General features: G+C 38.3%; 1 protein-coding gene across 7 annotated transcripts in view; it reads left to right on the forward strand.

The window, feature by feature from the left end:
* Positions 1-253: 253 nt before the first annotated feature.
* Positions 254-15,830, forward strand: part of PDLIM5 (PDZ and LIM domain 5) — a 185,420-nt gene continuing 169,843 nt past the window's right edge. For 2 of the 7 annotated variants that reach the window (XM_032459960.1, XM_032459969.1), the window contains exons 1-2: positions 256-389; positions 3,691-3,828. In XM_032459960.1, the coding sequence (XP_032315851.1) occupies positions 3,733-3,828 (96 nt within the window). In that variant the 5' untranslated portion in view covers positions 256-389; positions 3,691-3,732. Of the gene's footprint in view, positions 390-3,690; positions 3,829-15,830 lie in introns of all 7 variants that reach the window. The other 5 variants (XM_032460004.1, XM_032459951.1, XM_032459977.1 and 2 more) reach the window with 5 other exon arrangements.

A 15,830-nucleotide genomic window follows, 5' to 3' on the forward strand; every position in this document is an offset into this window, starting at 1 on the left:
CTGCTTGCCAGTTCAAAGTTTCTGGAGAGAGAAATGCGTCCACTACAAAACATACAGGCGGAGCGGACCTTTGGCAGGTACTGCTCAAAATCCCCTAAGACTACTACCCCCGAACTCAGTAGTGCAATAGCTTTTCCGCGGCGGCATCAGCTCTCCCCAGCAAGCCAGCGCCCTAGGCTCAGCCGCAGCCTTCTTCCAGCGCGGAGCTGCCCTGCCCGGCCCTGCCCGAGGGCGTGGCCGGGAGCGGAGGGGGCGTCCCTGTCCTGGGGGCGGGGCCGGTGGGGGAGCCAGGAGGCGGAAGTTCCCGCGGGCCGTGGGGACGGCGCACGCACCGCGAGTCACTTGTCAGCGCTCGTCTGAGGCGGAGGCATCGCCGCAGCGGACCTGAGGTGAGTGGCCGCCCGCCGTGGATGCGCGTCTCCGTCCCCGGGTAGGGAGGAGGGAAAGAAGGGGAAGCGCGGTGCGCGGAGCGCTTGGAGGGAAGCCCCGCTAGGGGAAAGGAGGGGGGCGCGCCCAGCGCTGGGAGGCTTCTCAGGTGTTTGCTGGACGCGAACCGGCGGAGGTGGGAGAGCTGCGTGGGAAGAGGAGCGCTCGGGAAAGGGCGGCGTGGGAGTGGGCGCCAGGCCAGAGCGGGCACTGGAAGTCTCCGGAGCCCGGGCCGCCCGGGACGAGCAGGCACTTGGGAGCTGGGCGCCCGGCGTGGCGAGCGCGGGCGCGGAGGGGCCCTCGCACCCCCGCACCGAGCTGCGATGCGGCTGCCGGGCGTCGCCCGGCACCCACCTAGGCGTCCGGTCCTCCCACGTCCTGCGCCAGTCCCCGCGGGTGTAGGGAGGAGCGGGGCTTAACAGGAGTGGCGTGTTGGTTTTTTATTTGCTCTTACGCTACTGAGAAGCATGTTATTTCCCTCCGAATATTTAGAATTGTGTAACTTGTTAGGGGAAAACTTACCGTGCGTCTAAAAAAAAAGATTGTTTAAAAAAAAACCTGTCGTGAACGCCAGGTTTATTAATACTTGCGTACTTGTTGGGGCTTTTGTAAGACTGTGCCTCCAGTTCGTTTGACAATAAGTGGAAAAAGGAAGGGCGTATGGACAGGGAAGGGCGTATGGACAGGGCAGGGCTTGGAAAGAAAATTCGTGGCTGCGCTGGGCAACGCAGGTCTAGGGTGTGATCGCCAGATCCTATCTCAAGTCCGCCTTCTTGACCGCGAGGACGTTGGGACCCGCCTGCCTCGGAAACAGTCGGCTCCGGAACCTTATTTGGCAAACAGGGCTAGGCGTGAACCTCTGCTGGAAAGCTGTCTGCTCGGCTGCTTTCATCCTGTGCCTGTGGTTTTAGTTCTTCCACTCTACCTCCACAGCCTCTCAGTCTGGGGAAAAAGCAGTATCTCAAGATACTGCTTGCGTTTCAGACCCTTCTTGTTACTCTGAGCAGTTCATCACGAGTTCTCCTTTTCCTCATCCTACCCACCGGACAAGCTAGGATAGAAGTGTGGGAAATACCCACCTTCCTTCCCGAGTCCTAGAGCGAAGACATGGTTTGGACTTTCCCTAAAAGAAAATCCAGCACTCTGCAGAAGTTCCAACTTTTTCTACGTGTTGGAAAGCAGAAAGGCTGCTCACTATTTCCTGCCTGACTGGTATTTTAGGAAGAGTTTGGCACTAATAACCAGATGGAGGAGACCTGGAAAAAGCCAATAATATTACCATTGCTTAGGGATCAGAATATTTTAAGTCACATAAAGCTAGCAAAGAGAGAATACAGAAAGGGAAACGACACAGACTAGAAATGAACTGACACTGGTTCTGTGGTGTAGCTGTGACCTTGCCAGTGCTAGAACTTTTAGTAACAAATGGGAGAAGTCAGGAAGGGAGCCCCCAAGTAAAGGGAAGTTGCAGGTACATGGGTTGATACAGGAATTAAATACATTTTCTTGTAGGGAATAATGGGGTTAGAGGAAGTTGAGCCTAACATTCACATTCTTCTCTTAACAAGTTAAAGATTAAAAAAGGAAGGGCAGGCTGCCTGTGAAATATCTACTGACTTTACACACTTTTTGATTTGTGTTGTGTGCCATTATCGAGACAGTCTTTCTCTACATGTTTTCTGAAAGTCTTTTCTTTTATTGTAGGGAGAAAGTTAAATCATGTGTGGCTCCTTATTACCTCCTTACTGTTTGTTTTTCACATCTAAAAGTTTGACCTCTGATTTCGCCTTTTTGTCTTTTTAGTGCCTGTTACATCAGTGCTAAAGTCACGTATTATTGCCTGATAGTTTAGTGTGCTACTGTGCCAGTGGAAAAGCCCATTTTGTTTCTTGGTAGATGCAGTGCAGATTTTCAGTGATTTAATTTTCTTTAAGAACTAGACTTATTTGAAAGTTTTGCCTCATTTTCCCTATGTGAGAAGATGGAATCTGTTTGCTTTTAATATACCTAGTGGTTCAAATATCTACATCTGCCACTGTTAATATGACATGATGGAGTTGAAATTTTGAATGGGTTAAAAAATGGAGTAATATTTTAAGATAGGTAATAGAAGGTGACGATTTGGTTGAACAGCACAGACTTCCAAGGAAGTGTGTCTTAAACAGCTTTTTTTTTTTTCAATGTGGCTTTAAAATTATTAAATTATACGTCTGTTATATTACTAATATTCTTAAAGAGGGAAATACTAGGTTTCTTAGTATTACATTTTAGAAAATCTCTATTCCTCCCAATTTCTCCCATTCACATATAACCACCATAACAACCAATACCAAACTCTGAGTCATGCTTTTTTTCTTTAGTTTTTTATTATGTAAAAGTACTATCATGAGAGTCATTATGAGCATGCTTCCAGCAAAACAGAAAAAAGAAAGCACTGAAGCCCCTTCTAAAGCTCTAATTCTCTTTCATGCTTTGAGTTTAACCGTATATTCCTACCACGTTTAGTCAGTCTTTTTCTCTGTAATAAATGCTCACTCTGCTTTGCCTGATGGGGTGTGTATGTTAAACAGAAAGCAGATTCTGACTAAAACATCACTGCTAGAGTATTGTCCATCATACTCTGAAAAAAAAGTAAATAATTTTAAGTGTGGCAAATACCATATCTCTGTAAGAGGAAATACAAGTTGTAGTTTATAATTGGAGAGAATACTTTTGTACATTAAAAAGCAACTTCTCATTTTAAAGAGTTTAGTGTTTGCAAAGCATGAATGAGAGTCTACAGATTTGCAGTTCTTTTCATATGTTAGAATAACTTAGAATTTAAGTGAGTGAAATTGAAGGACTCTTGCCAACTGTAGGCAAAAAAGAATGGGAAAATCATTTTGAATTAAACCTGAAATAAAATTTTGGGTTTTTAAAATATAATACGATGTGTTGTAAAGCACTTTGAATTAAAGTTTGTATGCGAAAAGCCACAAATTTATTATAGCAAGTTGTAAAGCTGATTGAGTGTCCAGAAATGTACTCTGATATGGAATTTTTAGGCTATGGAAATTGGCTTGAGTTTAGAAATTGTATAGTAGCTCATGGATTCCATTTCTTAGACTGAAATGAAAACTTAATTATAAACTTATTCTGCATTTCTCCTCTGCCTCCCAAAACAAAATACTGAACTAATTTTGTTAGGTTTATAGTAAATCCATTTAAATATGTAATATGTCTTCAAATAAACATTTTTGTTAACCATCTAATTTTCTTTCACAGTTTCTTTCATTTTTGGGGATTGGACTTGGAGTCACTAGAACCATGAGCAACTACAGTGTGTCCTTGGTTGGCCCAGCTCCTTGGGGTTTCCGGCTGCAAGGTGGCAAGGATTTCAACATGCCTCTGACAATCTCCAGTGTAAGCAAACTACTGATTTTATTACAGATGTTCATTCAATGCATAGTCCTGGAAAATTCAGAACTGAGTTGTTGAATTCTCTGGATGACCCATGCTCTGCTTAATAGAATTGCTCATGGAATTTGATCTCAGCAAACTTAGTTATCTAAAATAAACAAGGGGCTAGGGAGGGAATTTAGCAAGGATAGTTGATTTCAATTAAGCCTGTTTTCTCCTTTCTTAATAATGAAATGGAAAGCTTTTAACTAGGGGCAGAATCCAAATTTTTGAACTGTCACTAACACTGGGAATTCTCTAGACCTTAGTTTCTTCATATGTTATTGAAGTTTTGCACTATGGGATTTTTACTGTCCCTTTCAGCTCCTAAAAGCTGTTGATTAGAAAGTATTGATCAATATTGAATAAAATGGCTGTTTTTGGTGTTATTTCCTTATCTCACTCTCTGGTGAAGGTGAGAGCCTAAAGTAAAATGGCCAGAGGCTACTTACCTTTGAAGAGGAAATGAAGGACTTGGATCGCCAACTAGATAGCCTTGGAATAATTGAGATTGTTTACCTCATTATGGATTTAGTTCGAATGTATTCTGCATGTGTATTTTAAGGATATGTTTTCTTGATGATACTGATGAGGGGAGTGATTACAGCTTTCATTTATTGAGGCTTGACTGTGTATCAGGTGCTGTTTCACTTTCATGTCTAGTAGGTAGTTATTGCTGTTAATTACTTGTGTAACATTCCAGACGGGTTTTTTTTGTATATTCAGATAAATATGAGTATCTATTCCCCTTTTACTTACATGGTAGCATATTATACACAGGTTCTACACAGTGCTTTTTTCTCAACAATTTACCATGGAGAACTTTACCTGTTAATATATGTTTTATTTTTAGCAGCTGTATAGAGTTCTTTCGTAGGGAAGTAACCTTTCGTTAAGCAATCCCCTATTGAAGAGCATTTATATTGTTTCTAGTATTGCTATTATAAGTAATGCTGCAGTGGATATAATATACATAATTATATATATACTTTTTGATAGGTTGTGCCAATTTACACTTTTGTACAGTACATGAAAATCCCTATTCCCCCTACTAGCAAACTTTTGGATTTTTGCCAGGTTCTTTACCTGCACCCTTTCATTTAGTTCTCACACCAGCCTGTGAAGTAGTGGTGTTATTCTCATTGTATGGAACTGTGCTGTGAGCTCACATGGCTGGTGTGGAAGGGCTGGCTTTGAAGCATTATACTGTGCTGCCTCCCTAATAATAAGCTTTGTCTTAAATTAGGTAGATTGTTTCTCAGGTTAGGTATTTAGAAGGTTATCTTTTATTTTAATTGTATATGTATAAATATTTACAAACATATACAGATATACACACGACACTTCTTACAGTATATGTATAGCCACCTTGATTTTGAAAGATTAAAAATAAGTTTGTAACAATTACATATCTCTATTAAAATGCTTCAAATCCCAATTCACTAGTGAAGTTTTCCTTGTTTCTTGGCTGTGGATTTTTAAATACCTTTATCACCGAATTCCATCTTGATTCCAGTTACTCAGATTTTTACAAGGAAGCACATATATGTAATCCAGCCTGCAAGTTTTAAGGCTTCGTGGCTGGGTGAAAATGTAAATGTAAAGCATCCATGTAAAAATGTGTCTTGTAGATTTATTCTTCTTGGAGGGAAGCAGTGTTTTTCTTCCCCTCCTAATAAAGAGCTAATACGAAGAAAGGAACAATATTTGAACATTGTCTGTTTTCACATTCTGGTAGCATTCTTCTATATTGAATTTGACTATCCTAGTTTATGATAATAGACTAAAGAAAAGTATTGTTTAAATACTTCCATTTTTGCTGGAAAAAAGTCCAGAAACAAATTGACACCTAAATGAAACAGACTTAATCATCACTTTGTTGTATGATTATAGAGGTGCAAATGGATTATGTACATTTTGTGGTGCCATGCCTTTAAAAGAATTTTCTGTGCTTCAGTTCCCTGGCCAACAATTTGAGCTCCATGTTGTGATGCTGATACAACAGAACACTGTGTACATACATAGGCGCCCTCCCCTGGCACAGAAGAAATGCTTTCCTTGTGTAGACAGAGTGCTAATTAAAGGATTTTGAACATACTGATTAGAAGAGACTACGGTAACAAAGCTGCTGAGTTATTTCTGTTCTCTTACAAAAGTCTCTGCCATCTCCGGTGACCTTGTTGGGTCTTGTGCAGCGGGGCATGCAGTTCGTTCTGGACTGGGGAGGATGGGAACGGGAGGAGGAGGAGAGGGAATGTTGGCTTAACTGAGCTGCTAGGCTGTTGGCCTTTCATTGTAGTTATTTTTAACCCCTTGTGTGGTTCAGCTTAAACATGCCTGGTAACATTCCCTAATAAAGATGTGTGCCTAATAACCAAGTTATATTGTGGCAGTAAGATTATTAATGTTATACCTCATCTTAATTAGTTATCTGGTTATATTTATTATGCCTTAATTATCTAAAATTGTTGTAATATATTTCAGTGATCACCAGATGATTTAATTAATAGTATCAAGAAGCAATTAAAACCTGAAAGCATGCCTGAAAAAATGTAATTTAGTGATTCTCTTATTTTAATAATGTGTATAAAATTCTTAACAAGGTCTGGCACGGTATTCTCTCAGTTGTTATTTTTTACAATTGTATGAAATTCAAAAGAAAATTATTTAGAGACTTGAAACATCAAATCCCCCAAAATTATAGGAAACAGTAGTTATATGTGTTTTTTAATTTACAGTCTGTTGGAATTGAAAAAGAAACAAAATTGCAAGTTTGTACTTAGCTAGGAACCTGTATCTTTATTATATATAGAGTTCAGAAGTACACAATTTTTCCTCTGGTCAGGTATCATTATGTTGAACTCCAAAGGGCTGTTTATGTTCCCTTATAATACCGGAATGCAGAGATATCAAATGTATTTGAGATGAATAAGCCATTGGTTGGGACTTGAACTTTCTGTTTTCTTGAGATTTTGTTGTTACCAGCCTATGAATATATTGAATATGACTTTATTTCCAAAGCATACAAACTATAAAATTTTAACATTACACTCAGGTTTGTTCCCAGTCTCTTTTGTGTGAGTTTTGCATACTTTTTTTAGTATGTGGATTTCTAAGATAAGATTGGTAATTCTTGCAGACTTTTTGAAAATATCCTTAGATAGCTGTAACTGCCTGGTCACATGTTATTGTCTTCAGTTTCCTAACCTTAAAATGGAATACTGTCTACTGGAGTTTGCAGGCTATCTTTTCATGACCCTGTATTTATGGAATTGCCTTGAAGCCATGGAATGTGGGAATGGGTTTCATCGTAGCAGTGTGGGTTTGTTGGTCTTTGCCAATACATTTTATAAGAAATAGGAGACGTTGCACAATTCAAGGTCATATTTTGGCAAGTTGATGCTCCTCACGATGGAATTACACAAAGAATACTGTGTCTTTGAATTACCTTTTAAGTATAGCATCCTAAAGTTGAAATATTCTGTCTGCTGTGTGTTATTTTCTGATGTATGATATTAGAGTTTTTCCCTTAACTATCAATATTTGGATTTCCTGAAGGTAGTCTCCCAATTCTCCATAAACACATCTATGGTATTTCTTTAGCAGATAAAATAAGGTCAGACATTTTAATAACCAAATAATAAAGATTTTGATTCTCAAGAGTTAGGGGAGGACCAGTTGTTACCAGGTCAGACAAGATTGGAATTCAACTTGAAAAGCAGAAGAAATGTTCCATTTCCTGGAGTCTGGGGCCCTGTTGAAGAGTATAACATAGAACAGAGAAAACACTTGAAACACATGAAAACAATTTGCTATAAATTCATTTATTCAATAGTTTAAGGACTATTTCCTAGAAGCCACTGAAGAAGAGACAGAGTAATGAGTACAAAGGTTGGGGAGAAAAGAAATAAATGCAGTACTTGACAATGTCGTAAGACCTGTCACAAGACAATATTTAATGGAATGACAGAGATACAGATAAGTGTTTCTCATTTTCAGAGGGCATAGACCTTTTGTGTTTGTTCAGGGATGGAGAGTTGGCTTCCTACAGGAGAAATTAATTAAACTGGTCCTTGAAGGATGAAATTTGAACACCTCAAAGTCAACATTTCTCTGTGCTGGTTTTCAGTGCAGAATGAAGACAGAGACTTTTCTTGCCATTGCTTGACTCTGAGTGAAGCTGTGAATATAGCTGAGTGATAGGCCAGCTGCAGGGTTTCCCTCCTAGAGGAGGGGAGAAAGAGACTTTCAGTCCTCAAGCTGAAATGGGAGAACCATCCTACCTTGAATAAATGGGCCCATTGTTAATTTTAAGCTGTTGAGTATTTTCTTTTACATTCCCTCCAGCCCAGCTACCCTGTGTTCATGCCAAGCTAGAAGGTTAATAAAATTAGTTTGTTTAACTACGTAATGTATATTTCATATGGATGTTCACTCTCTGCTTTTAAAATGTTAATTAGCCTTTTGTCTTTTCCCACATGGCAGTTTTCTATCATTTGTGGTCAGAAGGCTCAAGAATCTCAAGATAATCCCAAAGGTGTTTTTCTAGTCTGTTATGAAAAGCTTTTTCAGTATATTTTATGGTAAATTAATAGTTTTAGAATAAGGGGGCTTTTTTTTTGGTTTTGGTTTTTCTTTTAAGTTTTTAATGGATATTGGGCATTTTGGAAAGTTATTTGTTAAAATAAGAGGAATTTGACTGGTGTGTGAGGGTTTTTGTATCTGATAGAGGAAACAATATTGTAGAGATTGGATGAAATAAGAACAGTACTTTAGACCTAAGTAAAGGAGATTTTCATACAACCTATTTATCTACTCATGACATTTACTTACTTAACAGAGAGTACTGAAGCCTGTAGATATATTTTCAGTTATTTTTTTTAGAACTTTCAATGTAACGAGCTTGTCTTTATGATGGTTGTTGGTCAGGCTACAGTGTGGATGTACAGTTAACCAGATGTCTTTGTCCAAAACATCCTGTTTACTGTAGTTCTTGCCCAGATTCTCATGTACTGCACTACCAGTCACGGCCATTTCCCCCAGTTACAACCGCATGGAGGAGAAATTTGATATGAGTTAGTTAATCTAGAAGCAAACATTGCTCTAGGTAAAAAGGGGTTGTTTCTTTGGGGTTTTATAAGGGATACTTATGTTTCAGCCTTAGTAAGTGAGATTCTAGGTCTTCAGTTAAATTTTTGAGATGTAGAAATGTTGAGTATGTAACATAAAATTTGACAAAACAAGAACCTAGCATGTGAAATCTTAATATATGTATGGATTTGCAAATAAATGATATAATGGGAATGAAAAAATGTTCATTTGAAAAAGTAATGGCTGTGATCATGTGATCCCTAATTTAGGTATTCTAAGTGCAGAGCCACTTCTGGGAGTTCAGGTTTGGTTTTTTAATTACATAGTGGGAAAATCACTTTTATAGCATGGATACTTTGTTTTTATTGATTTTTTTTAAGGTAATAAAATACTTAGGTTTGGACAGAGCAGACAATATTGAATGAGTGTTTAAAGATAGTTTGGAAGAACTTTTTATGATATCATTAAAACGGAATCTCTCAAATTTTCACTTCCCCCATCTTCTGTCACCTTCTTACTATTTTTTCTTTCTTGTTGCATAAGTGGATTTATCTATCTATCCTTTTGTAAATACTCAGGTGTCTTTCACAGCTGAGATTGTTGCCCATTTTGTGTGATAATTACTGGAACAAAGTTCATCAACCTCATTGGCATTTAGTACTCCCAGCAGGGCTTAGCATTTGTGACACATGTCCCTGTCCAGCCTCAATGGAAGAGAGTAAAATGATCTGGGAAAGTTGATAGAGGGAATGATCAAGAACAAATTAGAGGGAAGAAGAAAAGAAAGAGGCAATTTAAAAAAGGAAACAGTTAATTACTGGGTCAGATTTGGTGCTTGGGAAATTTTAACGCTTCATCCTCCACTCTCTTTTAAAGTTTGGTTAATTTGTACTTTTCTTTAGGTGAGACATTGATGTGAGTTGAAAGCCAAAAGATTCACTAGGGTTTAGAGGAAGGAGTCTCCTGTAGCCCTGCTAATCATTTCCTCTGGCTGGAAGCAACCAGTATTAGCAGTTTCTTGTGTGTACTTCCAGGGATAATCTATACAAATGTGTGAAAATACAGACATATCCTCACCAACCTCCTTTTCAACACAATATCCTTAAAAATATACTTTTTTTTTTTTTTTGCATTTTGTTTTTTTCACTTAACCCCACATCAGTGAATATATCTTCATTCTTTTTTAACAGGTGCACTGTGTTTGGATTTATTGTAATTTATTTAACCGGCTTCTATTGATGGACAATTAGGTTGTTTCTATCTTTTTCTTTCAGTAACACTGTAATGTAATTTTTACATGTATATGGCATTTATATGAGCACATCTGTCAGACAGATTCCTATAAATGGCATTGCTGAGTCAAAGGTCATATGCTCTTGTAATTTTGATTGATGTTGCTGAATATGTCTAGAGGCTCTCCTGCCCACAGCAGGAGAGCCAGTTTCCTCATACCTGTGCTAGCACGTGTTTCAGCAGACTTAGATCTTTTCCAATCAGATGGGCCTATTTCCATCTTTCTCTTTTTTGTAAAGGCTTAATCACAAGTATTCTACAGAGGATTCTCTGTGTTTTTAAGTGGTTCATTTTTGTCCATTTTGCATGAGAATAGACGAAATAAAAATGTGCTGACCTTCTTTAAATGGTTTCATAACTTTGGGGAGGGTAGTATTATTTGAATTTTTTCGTTTAGAGCTTTGATTAATGATTATCCTCCATCATATGTTTCCTATTTCCAAACGGATTTCCTCTCTCTTTAATATATTACTTCCAATTACATGGTGAAAGTTTTTTTGGTTTTTTTGGAGCAGTTTTTGGCATAGTGCCCTGTCATAGACTTTCTGAAAAATTAAGTAAATTACACTTAACAGATTTAAGGTTGTTACCTTTGGAGTTTCTCCAGTAGCCTGATACAGTGTGTAATTTTGAATCCTACTCTTCTCCAGCTCCCCTTAGATGATATGACAAGGAGCCTGACCATAATGAGGTGTTTGGCTTGGTCCTTGGACGTAGTAAAATTCACTGTTAGGAGCCTCACTGTTCTTTCATATCAACCTTTATTAGCCAGTGGAGTGTAACAAGTCACAACGGTTTATAGTGTTTCATAGCTTAGTGAGTCTGGCATTGTGAAGTCATACTAATGTGTGGAATGATGTATTTCTTCATTTTTCTTCATTTGGGTGTAAGCAGCAGAGAGTGTACGTGTTGGTAACTTTGGTGACAAAAAGAGGATGCCGGGGTGTTTGTATTTTATGTGCTTAAAGATGAGGGAAGGAGGAATTTCCCTTTAGCATGTTGCTATAAAAATATTTTTAAATTTTCATTATTTTTTAAATTGAAGTACAGTCAGTTACAATGTGTCAATTTCCAGTGTACAGCACAGTGTCCCAGTCATGCATATACATACATATATTCATTTTCATATTCTTTTTCATTAAAGGTTATTACAGAATATCAAACATAGTTCCCTGTGCTATACAGAAGAAACTTTTATGTTGCTATAAAATTTTAAGTATGATGAGAGGAGTTTGGAACTAGATAATGATTTGTACCATTTGTTATTTGAATTGTTTCCTTGTTAAATATTTTTTTCCAGGATTCAAAAACTGATTTAACAGTGGCCACTCTTCTTCATGATAATCATCTTGGGTGAAGTTTGATCTACCAAAAGGGGAAGCGGATTTTTAAGGACAGTAATAATGGAATCCCATTTACCATTGATTCCATCAGGGGTTTAAGTATTGTGATTTGGTTCCGTTGAGGATCCAGTTATTAGTGCAGTATTTCTCTTATGATTTCTGAGATATTAACTTCTAGAGATGCTAAAATTAAAAAATTTAGTAAGTTCGTATAATGCTAGCCAGAGGAGATTGCGGATATTTCTGAAAGTGTTTTTTCTTCTTGAGAAAAGGTACTGGAGGACAAATGTCCTTTAGAAAACAGAAGCTTTATTCCCTAACTAGCAGCTCTTAGAGATGTTCTGGAGAAAGAAGTTTGTGTATAAATAGAAGCATTGTTCCACATGAAGTTTTCTTGACTTTGGACATTCTCTTGAAATATCTCTATGCTACTGACTTCCACATATTTTACAAATGTTTCTTTTGACCTTTTCGTACTAGGCACTTCTGTTTATCTGTGCCTTTATTCATTCTGGAAGATTCTAGCTAGTTACTATCTAATTGTCGATGATACTTTGATAGTTTAGCAGACAAAGGCATTTCCAAACTTCTTCAATGGCTTATTCTCGCCTAGACTGGTTCCTCATCCTCACTCAGGCTGGCACCTTGCCCAGGCAGGAATTCTAAAACCCTGCATTTAATACATTTGAGAACTGTACTGTTTGAGAACTGTAGGGCTTCATGTTACTTATTGCTTAACTCCCCTGCCTGCCATTCAGGCTGCGCATCAGCAGGCCCACTCAGTAAAACCGAGTTTATGGTCCAAGATGCCTGTCATGAACCCTGAAGTCCTTGGTCTCTTAGAAGCATACTTTTTTTTTTTTTTACCTTTTTCTTTTTTTTTTAAATGGAAGTACTGGGGATTGAACCGAGCACCTTGTGCATGCTAAGCACACACTCTACCACTGAGCTGTACCCTCCCCCTGAAGCCCTTGGTCTCTTCATTCTTCACACACAATATGTTTATTTCTTATCCCTAAAGCCCTACCCATCCATCAAGGCACATTCATATACTAGGTGCTCTTTGAAATGTCTGACTGTTCCATCCCACTGGAGTCTCTTTTCTTTCCTATATTAAATAATAATAATGAAAATGCACTAACGTTTATTGAGCCCTTGTCATTGTCTAGGCCCTACTCTAGGTACTTTGCACATGTTTGATTACTTAATCTGCATAACAACCCTCTGAGGAAGTATGATTTAAAATCTCTACAGATGTACAGATAAAGAAACAGACAGAGAAGTTAAATAACAAGCCCAGAGCTACACAGCTGGTAATTAGATAAGCATAGGATTTGATACCAGTCAAACTGAGTGGTAATACTTTTAACCAGTATACTGTACTTTCTAGGAATAGATGACAGCTTTCACTACCGACAACTAAGTTTGTGTGTGTGTTTCTTAAAGAGAGTATGCATGCTATAGCATCAGGCTTATATAAATGGGAGTAACTGAGATTATTAAGAAAAAATATGACTAGTTTCTAAACTAATCATCAACATCAGTTAGATTTTAAAAATGTAGCTTCTAGGCCCCAGACTTTGAATTCAGGATGTTTAGGGATTCTCTCATGCTTTTTCGATGTTTCTCATGTACCATTGAATTCCATTTTGTACACTAATGTTTAGAAACTGCATGTAGCTTTGTTTTCTTAAAAGTATTTTTGTTATGGATCTTTTGTTATTTAGATCATTTCAGCAAAAAGATTAAGGCTAAATTACAATGGAACTGCTGTTGACTAAATAATGTGATAGATCTACTTTTCTTCAGCTACTGGTCTTTTTGCTTTTTTTTCAGAGTTTAGTCACCATAGGTCAAATAGTTTTTGGAAATAAATGTCAGCTTTAATAATATGTGATATCAGTCATTAGTTCTGTTTATGATGCTGTATCTTTGTGACCAAAGATTTAGAGGACCTTGAAGTTGGGACATTGCTTATAATATTTTAATACTATAAAACATAATAATGAATGTTGAACTTACTAAAGATTTCTGGAGGAATCTTTGGCCAGACCTGGTTTTGTTCTGCACCTCATTGTTAAGCTAAAGTGGTAACATTTAAGGTAAAAGGAACTGGTTACAGTTTATTTAAGGCTCTGGGCCAGAGATCAGTTCAGATACTAGGTTTCATAGCAGTACAGTTTAAGTACATATAAATAGGTCATATACTTTGTTAAATCATGAACCTCTCTCACCAGGAAAAATCACCCCTATAACCCTGGATCTTATTTACTCAAGATCATATTAAAATTTCCAGTACATCTTTAGTTAACTGTTGACTGATGATCATAATGATGACAGGGGACAAATGGGAAGCTGGGTTGCAGTCAGTTGTAGTTGGTTCTTCTAGAATTGATTGATAGTTATCGTTAACTGATGAAATATTTTGGTTTTCTTTGTTAGTGTTAGTCAGGAGATGCCCTAGAGGTTACTTAATTTTAATAGCCCTTTGGCTCCCAAGGGCTTCCTGTGTGTCAGCCTGAATTTGTTTTCTCTGTATTTGACTCAGCGGTTCTACTTCTGTCCTTTAGTGTCATGCTTAACAAATGATAGCTGTCGCTCATATTACAGTCTTTCAAATAGGTGACTGACTTATATTCCCCTTTGAGTCTGGTAGATGTTCTGTTGGAAGTCATTTCTTCAAATGTTTCTCTTCTAATAGTTTGCTTCTCTTCACTACCCTGAGTATTTGCCTTTAAAAGGAATTCAGTTTTTAAATGTTTCTTTGTGTATGACTCGCAGAACTGAACCTCACACCTCAGATATATTAAGAGCAATGCTGAAAAAAAAAAACAAAGAGCAGTGCTGGGGGAAGGATATAGCTCAGTGGTAGAGCACATGCCTAGCATGCATGAAGTCTTTGGTTCAATCCCCATTACCTTCATTTTAAAAAAATGATGAAAATAAATGTAATTGCCCCACCCCCCAAAGAAAGAGCAATACAGAAGTATAGTTATTAAGTAAGGAAACTGATTTTTGTGACTGGGTAGGGCAGGGTTTAGAACTGCCCCGGGCAGTGAACTTGATAGAATTTTCAGTTTTCTCTGTATACTTTAGTACTGTTTGGAATTTTTACAGTATGTGTGTCTTTTGTTTAAAAAGTGAAAGAAAATTAAATCTGGCCTATGCTTTGTACGTGTGCAAACTCGGGCTTGTCTGGACATAAATGGAGGTTAGGAGAGCCTGAGAGGGGCAGGTGTTTGTGTATGTGCGTGCTGTTTGCATGACAGATCAAGGAACTTTGTGGGAAGGAATTCAGGAAACACATAATTGAGGTGTATTCAAGCTTTAGTTCTTGGAGATTTTATTATTATTATTATCTATTATCTTTTAAGAGAGATGGATAAATTCTTGGTAGAGCAGAGCGCGTCCTTGGTATTGTCTCCTCGTGATGCCCTTCTGAATGAGTCATGCCAGAGCCATTCCAGGAGAAGGTGTTAGTTAACACATATTTGTTGACCTCTTACTGTGTACTAGGCTTGGCTATAGAGAGTGGTTCTCTATTTTCTGACCTAAAGGCACATGGAATATGATGTAGAATATAAGAAGGAACTTGGAAGCAGGTGAGGACATGTATGTAGTAATCAAACCTTGGAAAAGACCACAACAGTATGTGTGTTGACCACACAGCCTATCAGGATGGGATGGAACTTCTAGACTAGGATCTGTGGAATCCATAGAGGAGACACAGAACAGGCTCCAGTAGACAATTTGCTATATCTACATCTGGGCATGGAGCCATTTGCTCAGTATCATTATTGAGCATGTACTTTATGCCCAGTACTGGTCACGGGACTGAAAATATACAAAACAAAGTTCTTATTGTTATGGACCTTATATTCCAGTAAGAGGGGCTGTTAATTCACAAGTGTATAAATAAATAAGCAGTGTAATTTTAATAAGGTGCTGTGGTGGGGAAGGGCGTCTGGGTTAAGCGTTTTACTTAAGTTGGGCAGTCAAGACAGGCCCTACTAATTGAGGGCAACAGGATAGGAATCCAGTCATGGGAAGGGGAAGAACAGCACTGCAGGCATAGAGAACTGTAAGTGCAAAGGGCGAGAGACAGGAGAGAGCTTGGTGTATTTAAGGAACAGAAAAGGAGGCCAGTGTGGCAGGAGTGCAGTGAGCAAGGAGGAAAGTGGAGTGAGATGAGGGAGGGGAGGTCAGCCTAGTGTCGGAAGGAGAGCTAAGGAGGTTTAA

Source organism: Camelus ferus, chromosome 2 (genome assembly GCF_009834535.1).
Source record: "Camelus ferus isolate YT-003-E chromosome 2, BCGSAC_Cfer_1.0, whole genome shotgun sequence".
Lineage (NCBI taxonomy): Eukaryota > Metazoa > Chordata > Mammalia > Artiodactyla > Camelidae > Camelus > Camelus ferus.